Source organism: Cyprinodon variegatus, unplaced genomic scaffold (assembly GCF_000732505.1).
Source record: "Cyprinodon variegatus isolate N-32 unplaced genomic scaffold, C_variegatus-1.0 Scaffold611, whole genome shotgun sequence".
Lineage (NCBI taxonomy): Eukaryota > Metazoa > Chordata > Actinopteri > Cyprinodontiformes > Cyprinodontidae > Cyprinodon > Cyprinodon variegatus.
In genome coordinates, this window is record NW_015151064.1 from 350,537 (window position 1) to 364,310 (window position 13,774).

Here is a 13,774-nt window from a genome sequence, read left to right on the forward strand (position 1 = left end):
GATTTGATTTTTTCCTGCTCCAGGTGGTTGGAACATTTATTCCATTCTGGATTCTTGTGAGTGTAGTCTTTGTTCACTTCACAATAAAAAAGAAATAAATAAACAGTTTCGAAAACTTCTGTATTCATTCTTTTCTTGCTTTGTGTGTCAACGTTTACGGTTGCTAAGCAACAGAGCTTACGGCGGTAAAACCCGCTGAAGGGTAGACCTGTTTGAATTCACAGCCAAAACTCTTCCGGTCTCCTTATTTTCAAGGCCTTCGAAGGATCCAGTCTAGGTAGACCGCGTCCTTGGAGGATGCAGCCCAGGATTTCGAACAGAGCCATTCTCTTTGTAATATCCTGCATATAATGGTTCTTCTACTTGGGGCTGCAATTCCCCTCTAGTGGGTGGCGAAGGTACTGCAGGATAGCTCTGTCAATATTGCTTAGAGAAAGCACGCTATTGCCGGGTACCAAATCTTTTCATTGAGACTTGATTACTGTGAAGCTCTTGATTGAATTTTCTGCATATTTTCAGGCCCACATAGTTCTAATAGGGTCTAATTTTGTATTTGGAACCTCACATCCTACCCAGTGGATGTGACCGTTCCTCAATGATCTGGTTTGGTCCTCCTCTGTTCAGGCCTCCCTGCTCAGTGCCACCTGTGAGACGTTCATCAGGACTTTGGAGGAATGCATGAGCCTGGCCAACCAGAGTTTGACCCCTGACATCCGACCCCCCGAAAGGGTATGCTTGTTTTTTTTAAGCCACTTTCAACTTATCCATAATCAGTCTAATCTACTATATCAGACAGGAAGGTTGTAGGCTTATCAACTTAAATCAGTTGTGTTCCTTTTTTCTCTCTTTTTTTTTTTTTTGACAAAAAATATAAAAAAAAAATGAAAACCTGCAACTATTAAACGACAGTTTTTCTGGGTTCGGACTCTTGTGTGAAAAGACGGGATTTAAAAACAAGCCGTTTGCTGAGCTGCTGAATGTTTTCAGATTGTATCAGTGTAGATGATTAAAACCTCTTATTGTGTCAATCTGGACAGATGAAGCGGTCCATCAGCCACCCTGGAACGTACAGCTTTGACAGGTCGGTTCACCTTTTTGCTTCTTCCTTTTAAGGATAGTCTGCTGCACGAAAGAAAACAAAATAAAAACCTTGAGCGCATATTCATGTTTTTGGTTTCTCCAGAGGTCTACAGTGTTTCCAGTCCAAACATCTATTGTCAGCTAAATAAAACTCTTAAGAGAGCAGCAGCAGGAAAAAATAAAAAATAAATAATTATTTGAAGGTACATTTAATTGTTTAATGGTGTATATAAAAAAATGAAAGGATCATTTTATTATTTCATGCCACTTTATATATTTTATTTGATCCAATTTTTATCCTCCATACAGTACAACTACTTTATTGGTATTTTGTCAAATCCGGTGGATCGAATGTGTTAGGATCTTGAGCAGCAGGACCTTCGTCACGAATATCATATTTGTAGTCAGATATCGAGGAATCTGTGCTTAAATGTCTCTGTGCTAAACCCTTTTGCACAGAGACAGATAAAAACCTTTTAATAAACCAAACAAGCCGCCACATATCTGATTAAATAACGATTAAAACGACTATTTTTATTAATTTGGGATGAACTATTCACATACTTTTATTATATTAAACTGCACTTACAATATTCACCACTGTTCGGCGCCATTTCTCTTTTCATCTGAACATGGAGCAGCCGGCTTACTTGGACTCGCAATGAATCACGGGACATCACAATCAGAATTATTTTATTAATCTGTTGCGGGAAACTTTTTTCTTGCAATGCAACCCTTTACAGAAGAGAGAAACATAAGATTTTAAATATCAATAAGATATAAAAATAATATAGGGATCAAAATAAGATAAGATAAGGACTTAAAGTATATACAATTGATACCATTTACAATTTCCGACACTGCTCAGTACCAAATTACAATGATTGCACACGTTATTTCAAATACTGAAGTAATGAAATATATAATGAGTAAAGGAATTAAATGACCGTCAGAGAGATGTAGAGTTTGATGGCCACAGGCAGGAAGGACTTCCTGTGTGATGAAAGGAGTCTCTGACTGAAGGCGCTTCTGTGGGCGACCAGCACATCATGAAGAGGATGTCCAGCATGGATTTTATCATGACCAACATGCTTCTCTTTGCAGCTGCTGTCAGAGAGTCCAGCTCCTCTCCAACAACTGTGACTGGCCTTACAGATTACTTTAAGTCTATGTTTGGATAGGGGTCATGCCGCATGATCTCTATCCAAACAGGTCACGGCGTCGCACTATGATGTAATCGGCCCACGAATCTGGCCTTTGGAGGATGGAAAGGCTGAATTGGAACTCAGCATATGTTGCTTTGTAGCTCCCACAATGCTGCAACCTGGCAACATCTTTTCTAAGCTTATCAGACCAAACTAGGGATGCAGAGGCTGGATTTCCACCTTTTTCAGTGATCATAGTGACTTTTAGTAAAAGCAAACCAGGAAGAGGTTGTCTTGTCTCCGTCTGTGAGAAGCAGCCAATCAGGCGACAGCAGTTCTATGGTCGTCTTGCCCGCTGATTAGATGGGCCAATTTGACAGTTTAATGAAAATGAGTTTTTTACACAAGACTCCATTAAACAATAAAATGTATATAAATTTATATATTTAAAAAAGTACATTTATTGTCATAGTTGTAAAAGGTATAGTTGATTATTTATTGCCACATGTGATTATTACCTTTTTGTTTTCGTTATTTGAAGGTACATTTAATTGTTTAATGGTGTATAAAAAAATGAAAGGATCATTTTATTATTTCATGCCACTTTATGTATTTTATTTGATCCCGTTTTTATCCTCCATACAGTACAACTACTTAATAGGTATTTTTTCCAATTTAATATTTTAAGGACCTTTTGTCACCCTTTAGGTCAGGTTTGCTAAAGGAGTACATGAGTGGAGGTCAGAGGTCAGATCAGCGCAGACATCGGACATCCTCAGACAGCTGTGTCTACGAGACCGAATGTAAGACTTGGCCTTTATGTCAATTTATTTATGACCTTATCAGTGTGTGAATGCTTCATGTTCCAAATGTTCCAGGTTTAGTGGCTCCAATCCTTAAGGGCAGGAAGGAAACTGGGATAAAATTGTTGCTGCACTAGGAAAAAAATCCTGTTTATCCAAGCTGTTATGGTAAAACTCACTGCGGCTGATTTATTTAGGTATCTACAGGGTTAACAGGTGTCTTTTATAAAGAAGAACAGAAGAAGTGCAGCAATATTTAGGAGAAACAAATGTTAGAAACAGACTTTGCTTTATCTGCAGAAATCCCTTCAGGAAGATGACCTTCAGAGGGGCAAGGAGGATGCAAGCATAGCAAGACAAACATGTAACAGAAACCAAGAGTTTGGTTCAGTTAATAGACTTTAACAAGCTACAAACATCCCTTTATCCTGTTTATATGACTTAAAATCGCCTTAAGGCTGATTTATACTTCCAAACTAGGTTGTTTGCGTAGGTATCACAGTGAACACAGAGACTTCCCCGCCCCCTCTGCAGACGCTCCGCTGCACCTTCCCCAAATTGTAGCCGACCGCAGACAGGAGGCCGGCTTGTTTATTTGACGGCCATTGTGGAAAACAACTCGTGAAGTTAGACCAGCTAGAAGAGTGAGGTGTGCAAGAACGCTGGGACCCTTTTTCCACCTGGATCTCCGCTCTTTTTGGCCCCCATGTCCCTCCGTCGTCGGACTAAACTCGCCCCCACTTCCTCTCCGCATCGACCGTATCTAGACCCACAGCGTATAGCACAGACCACGCTTCAATATTGAGCATAAATCAAAAAATGTCTGCATCAAGCTCACTGCGACACACTGCAGCGGGAGGATAACCAGCCCTTTAGAAGAAACCTAATCTCCTGGTTTTTTCTGATCATTTAAAGGCAAAACCTTAAACAATGAAAAACAACTCGACAAAACTCTTTTTTTTAAATTATTATTATTTCTCTTTTTTCAGATTCTTTTGCACAATTTTGAGATCAAATTATTTTCTCTTCTGGGGGAGGGATTACCTCTGAAATGAGGAGTGAAGACTTATTTCTGTTTGTATGCTGGATGTTAGCAACAACATTTTATCGGTTATTCTGGGCTTTAAATGAACCTGACCTGTTAAACACAATAATGAAAAGGATGCAAAAGAAAGAGAAATAAAAATAAGCAAAAAGAAAAATCTTAAAAATGAAGTTTCTCTTTACTTCTGTTTTTTAGGTTTGCTTCCTGCTCTGAATGGCGACTCGTCCTCCATCCCTGAGGAGCGGGGAGGCAGCAGCGTGAGCCCAAAGACCACGCCGACAGACACAGACACCGATCTGTCCATCTGACCTCCTAACCTGGACTAAAGGTCCGACTGGCTGCCGTTCAACAGGAAGAGCTGAAAACTTTCTGCCAGGGCTTCCTTCACTCTCTCTTTCAGACTCTTAAATCTCTGCAGCTGAGCTGTGGTGCTTTAAAACTCTCAGATCAGCAGAGAGCCACACAGAGGAAATGCTGTCCTGTTTTGGTAGAACACAGCTGATGAAATAAAGCATCCTGAAGGCACAATGTGAAGATGATTGAACAGCACCTGCTGCTTTCTGGATGGAAAATAATGCAGATGTTTGTTGTGAGGTTTTATTGGCTCTGATTTGTGTTTTGGTGGTTTCCCGGGTCCTCCTGAAAACGGAACCGCCATCTTTCTTCTGTCTTAGAGAAGTTCCTCATGTTGAGCCGATTTGTGGATCCATTCCACCAGACGGACCTCCACTGTCTGGCTGCTCATTTCTAATAAGCTGAAGTTGGATTTTCAGTGTTTCCTGTATTTATTTAGTGAATTATAATTCAAAACGACTCGAAGGCCATGATGAAACTAGGCAGAGGGAAGTTTTGTCTTTATATTTTATCTCCTAATGAAGCATGGCCGCCAGCAGATGGCAGTATAACAAAGCTACATATCTCTCCTTCAGTCGGTCATGATGTTACTGGATTAAGGCTCAGTTTCAAACATAAACTAAAACGTTTTGTTACAGGATGTGAGCCTTTAGCTTCTCTTCATGACAGCAGTGGGAATCTGTAACTGCAGTCAGATGCATTGGTTCAAGATTAGTAGATTTATTTGAACAGGATAATTTGTACCTCTATAGTTTGATCCGTTTGCTCTGCAGCAGGTATTACTCTGAACCCATGGTCTGCTTTGGGAAACAAAGCTGTGATGGTGCAGCATTGTTGAAACTGTTCAGCTTTTAATAGTGTTCACAGGTTTTCAAACCTTCACACTCTGTTTACATTAACACCCAAAGCTCTATTCTGTACCAAACAGTGGAAAAGAACTTTTGCATTTTCAACTAGAAAACATCTAAACTTAGTTTCTGGCTCCTTCTGTATGGAGGGAATTTTGTTCCAGTAATGTTGTAAACTAAGAACAAGTTTTGCAAATTGGAAAATTTGAAAAAAAAAAAATCAAATCCAGAAATGAAACTGAAATTTTGGCGTTATATATATATATTTTTTTTACGTATTTTTGTCAAAATTTTGTTTTGAAATACATTTTTACAAATCTTATATTTCAAAAATAATTTTTTTCAACTCTTCTTTTTCAGATTGTTTGAATGAATTACGTTCTTTTTAGCCACTTACAAACACTCGCTCTGGACCAATAAAAATGTTGCTGAGGTCCATGCAGACCAATAGAGTCCTCGCTCCCACTGCAGAGGAAAGCCTGCCCCCAGAAGTAAAGAAAATATGATTGGTAGAGCCAGATTGGAAAAGATAGCTGTCTGTAAAACAATTCAACCATAGAAAACTTTGAAAAACAAGTAATTTTGAATTAAAAATCGGGAAAAAAATGCTTTTTTGGGGGGGGGATTTCATTTTTTTTCTTTCAAACGTAACTTTACAAACCATGCTCTTTGCTTGCAGCAATAATGGAACAAATATCACTCCATATCAGCCTAACTAATAGCTTCACCATTTTTAAATAATCCTCTCTTAGATCTCCACTGTCTGGATTTAGCCTGCTTTGGTCTATAAGGAGCAGCTGCTCCTAAAATGTCTCCAGGGAGCCTGATGACTGATTTCTATACTGGCAGAAAGAGTCTTTCATGCCATTGTCCCCTGTTGCTGCATTGATTGGGTGTGAATTGCTTTAGATGATATTTTATCTTTTTGTTCTGTTATGGCACTTAAAGCTGTTTGTTTTGTTTTTCTGTGACTTTCATATATATGGTCGGTTTGCTGACGCCCGACTGTGCCACCTGTACCCTTACTGCTTGTTACCAGTAGATGCACCTTTAACTCTCCTGTAAGGAAATCATTCCTTAATAAATAAATAAAAAATAGGTATGACTCTCTGATCAGACCTTAGTTAAGACTTTTTTAAAACATTTAGACATATTAAAACTCTGAATGTTCATGCCAAAATTACACATTGATATATATATATATGTATGTGTATATCTATATCAATGTGTGTATGAATATATATGCATATGTGTGTGTGTATATATATATATATATATATATGTATATATATATATGTATATATGTTTGTGTATAAGAGCAAACATTTGTCAGTATTATATTTTGTTAATCATATGGATTTTTGTCTCAAACTCTGCAACTATTCAGTGGATTTTAATGACATATATGTCTGTATAGTCCAAGTGGACATTTGGCAAAATTTTATTTTATTTAAACATGTATTTTAATTGAAACATTTATCCTATTATATTTTATTCGCCATTCAATTTTTCTTTTTGTATTGGGTTTATGTATTTTAGCCTTTAGTTTTTATCTTATGTTCATTAACTGTGATTCCTGAACAGCACTTTGATCAACCCCGGTTGTTTTAAAAGTTTGAGTTGAGGTGTGTGTGTGTATGTATATATGTATATATATATATATATATATATATACATGAGTTGCTGCTGACTCTAAAGTCCTCTTCCTGTCGTTAGCTGTCAGAAATATAAACAGCTTCAGAAACTTTTACTGTATTTTTAAAAAAAATCATTTTATGAGATCACTTATTGAGATTACTGTTTTCTTAGCCTAACTCTTAAAATTGAATGTCTATCACAGTTTTTAGTCACTCTGGTTGCTTGTGTTGCTCGCATTTATCAGAAGAGATGTGTTAGCCTGAAGTTTGGTCTCTTTGGATGGTTTTCTGTGCAATTCTTCTTATTTTTTTTTTTTTTGTGAAACTCTGCCTCCAGAATGTCAGATTAAAACTAAAAGGGTTTTGGGATTTATATGTGCAGAGCAAATAAAAAACAATTAGTCTCCTGGATTCCTTTTGTTTTTGCATCTAAATTTCAGAAGACTTTTTAGAGACTGCAGAAAGTGGTGTGGGGTTTGATCATGTCTGATTTATATCGTCTGAATAAAGTTTTGAAGTTTGAACTCAGTGCTCACTTACAGACTTTGGATGAGGGGAATTATTATTATTGGAAGTAAAAAAACACATTTTGTGGACTGAAATATAAAAAGAAAACACAAACCAGACATGAAACTTAAAGAAAAAAGGATATGACAGTAATTGCTTTTTCCTAAGATTTATTTTCATTGTTTTCATATTTAATTTATTTCAGGTTATTTCTATAGCATCAGTTCACACTTAACAGAGACAATTCAACCAGATCATTTCAGATTTAATTATTTCTTCACTTTATGTTATTGCTTTTATTTATTTTTTCAAATTTCTGTTTTCACATTACTTGCATTCTTTTCAAAATTGCATTTTACAGATGCAATTTTCGTGACTTCTATGATGGTCTTTCCTCTGGAATGAGGAGTAAAGACTAATTTCTATTGGTCTGTAAGAACGTTAGCAACAGTATGTTTATATGTTAGGAGCTAGCGTTTGTTTTTGGCTTGAAGTGAAGTGAATGTGATCTGTGAAACTTTCAAAAGAAATTCGTAAAACGGAATCTGGAAAATAAAAAAAACACTTGAAACATTCAAATATGTATAGAAAATCCATTTATAAAGCACATTCTTTGCTTGAAACAATATTGAAATAAAATTCACTCCGTACCTTCAGACCTTGTAGATGCAATTAATAGGTTCCATCAGATGTTGCAGCAAAGATAACGATGACAAACATTTATGCCTGAATTAATCTCTTAGGTTTTTTTCCTGACTCTCTAAATTTTGGGACTGTTTTTGAGAAAGCGTTTTGCTTATAAACCATTTCATGAAGTGTTCACATTTAAACATATCAAAGTAGAAACTGTTTAATTCATTATTGTTTAAATCTTGTTGGTATCAGTATATCAACCACAAAGCACTGCCTTAAAGATCCTTAAAACAGGATGTTTTGGGAGCACATTTCTTTGTACTTTTAATGTTTCTCGGTAAAACTCAAGTTTATCAAGTTTTAAATGCAGTTTTTCTTCCAAATCTGATCTGATCCAGTTGATTTAACAAGAAAATTACTAAACTAGTAAAAAGTCTCTTGACATAAAAAAGGCTTAAAACATACATGTAAAGTAGATTTATCAGGAAGAATATAACGCCTTTTTATCATTTTTGATCATGTTTTTTTTTTTTATTAAAAACAAATATATAAATAAAAATGTAATGTTTTGACTAAACTGTAGCCTTGTCTGTTTTTTAAGCACTTTTGATGCATACTTGAAGCAATGCTGTGTAACTTTGAGACACTGGTGGTAAGACAGATCTGTAATTCCAGGTTCAGCCCCTTGCATCAAATTAGTTCTCAGTCAGAATAGCTCAAATGAGTAAGGACACTTAAACCACGCTGGAAGTGAGTCTGCAGTGCAGTCACCAATCACAGTAAGGCTGGCAGTTTGAAAGGAGGTAGGACCAGATAGCATTATGATCTGTGACTTATTATGGGGGGAGGGAGGTTCTGTTTGTGTGGCCCATACGGGGATGGGGGTCGGAACCAAAGCAGGAACTAAATGGGTACAATTGGGACACCACTCATCTCCCCCCATCTGGATTAAGCATTCACCTACTGATCATCAGTGTGGAGCCCATTCCCCCCCTCCTGCCTTCCTCCACCGGCTGGCGCCTTGGCCCGCCGGTGCTTTGGGGGTGTTCGGTGTTTAGGGATGAATGCCTGGATGCTGGCTTATTCCTGGCACAGCGCCCCTGGGGCCTCGGGTCCCTGGGGCCCATGGCCGGTTCCACTTCAGGGTAGCTTGCTGCCGGCGGAGCCCACGGGCTTGTTCCCATGGATCCTCGGGGCTTTGGCATTGCAGGGGCTGGGGGGTTTCCTCGGGGCCGTCTCTCCTATTCCCTTGGTTGAGGAGCAGATTTCCGGGGTTGGACCCTTTTGGGCGCCTTTGCTCGGGGGATCCCTTTGGGCACCTAGGGTTTTGGGTCCCCTGGTGCCTGCCTCAGTGCTCTGGGGGAGCGCTTCTTCGGCTCTCCACAACCACTATTGAGCATTTTTTCTTTAGATAAACTTTACATGCACAAGTACACTCTCACAAATATCTACAGCTGCTTGGTTCCAGGTACTAAGAGATTCACTTCCATACAGAAAGCCCATATTCTGATCTTCAGCTGCCACAGTATACATGTCAGATTAAATAATACTACTTCAACGATAGTATCAAGTTGTTACTTTAATGTATCTGTTATACTATATCCATTTGTTCTGTTCTTTTACATCTCTTTGCAGGTGATGAAGCTGACTCATGAGGTTTTATCATTATCTCCCTTTTATCTCCTCTTTCTTTCATCTTTTCTCCTTTTTCCTGTTTGTCCTTCCCTGTTCTACTTTCCCATTGCATATATTCTGAAATACTCCCTGCTTTAATTATAATAGAGCTATTTACATGCATAAATCAAGCAGAACACTATGACGGTAGCCGTACTGCTCCACTTCAATCTGAAAAACTCACACAAAAAGAAAAGACAAGTAGAAGAAATGTATTGATACAATTATTTAGTCTTTGGTGCTCAGACCTTGGCAGGAAACATAGCGCTTAATTTTGATAGACATGCGGCCTGAAACTAGTGCTGGAGTGGAGATAGATGAAGTTGGTCAGTCTGTAGACTGGTGGTTAGAGAGACGGTCTGCTCAGCTTTATGGGGAGATCCAGTGGACTGCAAGAGCTGATACTAGAGCTTCATTCAGGGACCTGGAAGATGGAAGTCCAGTTTGGATAACACAGGTTGAAAGAACCTGTCCATGATGAGCAAGCATGGAGCGCCAGTGGAGAGGAAAAACTCCCCGTTGGGAAGAAACCTCTGGCAGAACCAGGCTCAACATGGCGGTCTTCTGCCGGACCGTTTGAAATGAGACAGGGAATGCAGTAAGCATCAAGGAGAAATGACACTCTGATGAAGCTTTAGCTGCAATGGTGGAGGAGGGGCTGGAGGTGGGTTGAAACGGGGTCATCTGAATGAAGTCACACAGCGAATCCACTGCCTGCCCACAGGAGAAGACAAGAGCGGATCAGAGGCCTTTAAGATGAACTTTGGATGCCGATTGGCTTTCGTGGAGGTGTGGTTCAAAGCTGATTGGCTGTGTAGCAGGTGGATGTAGGAGAGCAATGAGTTTCTTTAGTTGAACTTCTGCCTAGGGTCCATTTGTGAAAGCAAAATGTGTTGGGCTCTTTTTGGCATCAAGACAATTATTCTTATTGCCACATTGCCAGACAGGACACTGAAAAAAAAAAAAAGTTGCAGTTTGCATCGCTCATACAAGCTTACTTTAAGCATTTAGGATTTAGTCATGGAACTTTTTCCACTACAATAACTTAAGCACTCCTATTATGATTCTAAAGACCAGCCATATTGCCCACAAACACAAAAAGGCTCCAACAACACAGAAGAACGAGTGGTGGCTATTTGATTTGCATCTGTGTGCAGGAGGATGAAGCTTCATGCAACTTAAATACTTCAGCCCTCCAACTAGATTGCTTTGGTGAAACTTGAGCGAAAGTCTGGGTGCCTTCTAATTTAACCCTGTTTTTGGTTATTTATCCCTTGTGTTTAAAGGTAACCCAGACTGCTGTAAGGCAGTCCTCTGGGTCACAGGACCTGTCCAGTCACGGATCCACTCCTCTGAAGTTACATACACTGCATGGCCACTCTAATACTTTGTTGGACCGCTGTGGCATTGTTTCGATAAGCTTCTGCAATGTCAAAACATTTATTTCCATCCTGTGTTGCGTTAATTTTTCACCAAGATCTTGCATTGATGATGGTAGAGTCTGACCGCTGCGCAAAGCCCTCTCTAGCACATCCCAAAGATTCTCAATGGAGTTGAGGTCTGGACTCTGTGGTGGCCAATCCATGTGTGAAAATGATGAGTCATGCTCCCTGAACCAGTCTTTTACAATTTAAGCCCGATGAATCCTGGCATTGTCATCTTGGAATATGCCTGTGCCATCAGGGAAAGTCCATTGATGGAATAACCTGGTCATTCAGTATATTCAGGTAGTCAGTTGTTTGAGCACATACTATTGCTGAACCTAGACCTGAGCAACTGCAGCAATCCCAGATCATAACACCGCCCCCACAGGCTTGTACAGTAGGCACTAGGCATGGTGGGTGCATCACTTCACCTGCCTCTCTCCTTACCCTGATTCGCCCATCACTCTGGACCAGGGTAAATCTGGACTTCTGCCACATGACCTTCTTCCATTGCTCCACAGTCCAATCTTTATGCTCCCTAGCAAATTGAAGCCTTTTTTCCGGCTAGCCTCACTGATTAGTGGTTTTCTTACGGCTACACAGCTGTTCAGTCCCAATCCCTTGAGTTCCCTTTGCATTGTGCGTGTGGAAATGCTCTTACTTTCAGTATTAAACATAGCCCTGAGTTCTACTGTTGTTTTTCTTCTATTTGATCTCACCGCATGTTTAAGGGATCGCCGATCACGATCATTCAGGATTTTTTTCCGGCCACATTTCTTCCTTGAAGATGATGGGTCTCCACTATCCTTCCAGTTTTTAATAATGCGTCGGACAGTTCTTAACCCAATTTTAGTAGTTTCTGCATCTCTTTAGATGTTTTCTCTGCTTGATGCATGCTAATGATTTGACCCTTCTCACACAGACTAACTTATTCTCCACGACCACGGGATGTGTCTTTTCACATGATTGTTTAGGAAATGAGAAGCAAGTCATTGCACCAGTTGGGGTCAAATAACTTGTTGCCAGCTGAAAGATAATCGCCCATGCAGTAATTATCCAATAGGAGGCTTGTACCTATTTGCTTAGTTGAATCCAGGTGGAGACTTTTTTTTTGTACAGGCAGTGTATATAGGGGAGTTTTTGAGAAGTATGTAAGTAAGTAAGTATGCACCAATAGCTGAATAGTGACTTAAACATTTTCTTATTATATCTTTGATTAGGGTTATGCTTGGGTCAAAAGTTACATGGTGCTGCTTTAATATAGCAGAAAAACCTCGGATGTCACACTTCAGAGCTCAGTGAACACAGCACAATGAAGCACATTGTGTATAAAGAAAGGCAACTGTTCTTTCATCAGAACGGCTCACTTTTTAAACCCAGGGAGCCTTAAGTCCCAGTAAAACCCTTAAGTCTGCTCTCATAAGCAAGTCTTCTTGCTGTCTTTTTGCGAGGTGTTTCCTGGACAGGAAACGGTTGTTAAAACCTCGAGGGATTCAGGCATTAAATTGGTGCTGAAGGTGATAATTGCTGGATCCTTCATGGAGGTTTATTTAGCAGCTGTTAAAGTTGCAGCAGAAAAAAAGACCTCAGTTTAAAATCCTGGATGAATTACATCACTATACCAGATAATTGTTTTCATCCTTTGAATGCAGTGATGAGGATGTTGAGAAATCAATACAGTTCCATAATGTCTTTATCCTTCAAAAGGTCATTTTCCCCCTGAAGCCAGAAAAACAAAAGGCTGCAAGTGTCTCATTTCTTTCATTTTGCTTTTATGCCCCACATGCTATCAGTGTACAGTTGCATCAAAATCATATTTGGCAGAGCATAACATCATGCCCCATGCTGAGGAGGCTGATCATTATGAGTGGAAAACACCAGGGCTTGTTACACACAGACAACAGAGCGGTCTTTCTGCCTCACCTTAACTGAGCACAGATGGAGCGTTTCCAGTGGATTGAAAACAACAAGGGGCTCTTTGTGCGATTAGAGCACAGTTCGTTCAACCTACAGAAACTATTAAGCCTCTCAAGATGTCTCCGTTTCCACTGCATGTGCCAACACACATGCAAACACGCTCTGATGTCAGCGTGGACTAACTGATGCAAGTTGTTGAGTTTGGGGACAGATGTGAATCTACCAGAGAAAAACAGAACGACGAGAAGTTTTTAAGCAGGTTTGTTTGATTAAAAAAAGACATTGTTTCTAGAATGCCAAGGGTTAAGTTATAGTTTGACAACATATTTTTTTTATTATGATATGATGAAACTGTGGCTGCATTGAGGTGAAGTTGGTAGCATTGTCCAAACCCCAGCCAGGGTAGGAAGAGGATATAGTTGCAGTAATTATTTGCAACACATACGATCCAGAAGTAAATCTTCTTTACCCCCGCTCCACAAAACTTTTCACTTGGCACTATGCATTCAGACACGGACCAAAACGCACATCTGTCAACTCCGCCGTGTTCTTTGGTGGCATGCTTCCTAGAAGCTCTCTCACATCTAATCTAAAGGCATCGGGAAGTTTGAAGGTGTGTAGGGATATACTCTTAGCCTGACGTAGTCCTACTCAATTCTAGTCAGAATATGAGTCTGATGCTGCTCCATAGAGCTGTGATTATGGGG

The 13,774-nt window shown here is 39.4% G+C and overlaps 1 protein-coding gene across 2 annotated transcripts in view; it reads left to right on the forward strand.

Annotated features, from left to right (window-relative positions):
• plekha3 (pleckstrin homology domain containing A3) overlaps positions 1 to 4,796 on the forward strand; it is a 13,660-nt gene extending 8,864 nt beyond the window's left edge. For both annotated transcript variants that reach the window (XM_015392862.1, XM_015392861.1), the window contains exons 5-8: positions 625 to 729; positions 1,038 to 1,081; positions 2,934 to 3,028; positions 4,269 to 4,796. In XM_015392862.1, coding sequence (XP_015248348.1) covers positions 625 to 729; positions 1,038 to 1,081; positions 2,934 to 3,028; positions 4,269 to 4,381 — 357 coding nt within the window. In that variant the 3' untranslated portion in view covers positions 4,382 to 4,796. The remainder of the gene's footprint in view (positions 1 to 624; positions 730 to 1,037; positions 1,082 to 2,933; positions 3,029 to 4,268) is intronic.
• Positions 4,797 to 13,774: the final 8,978 nt, after the last annotated feature.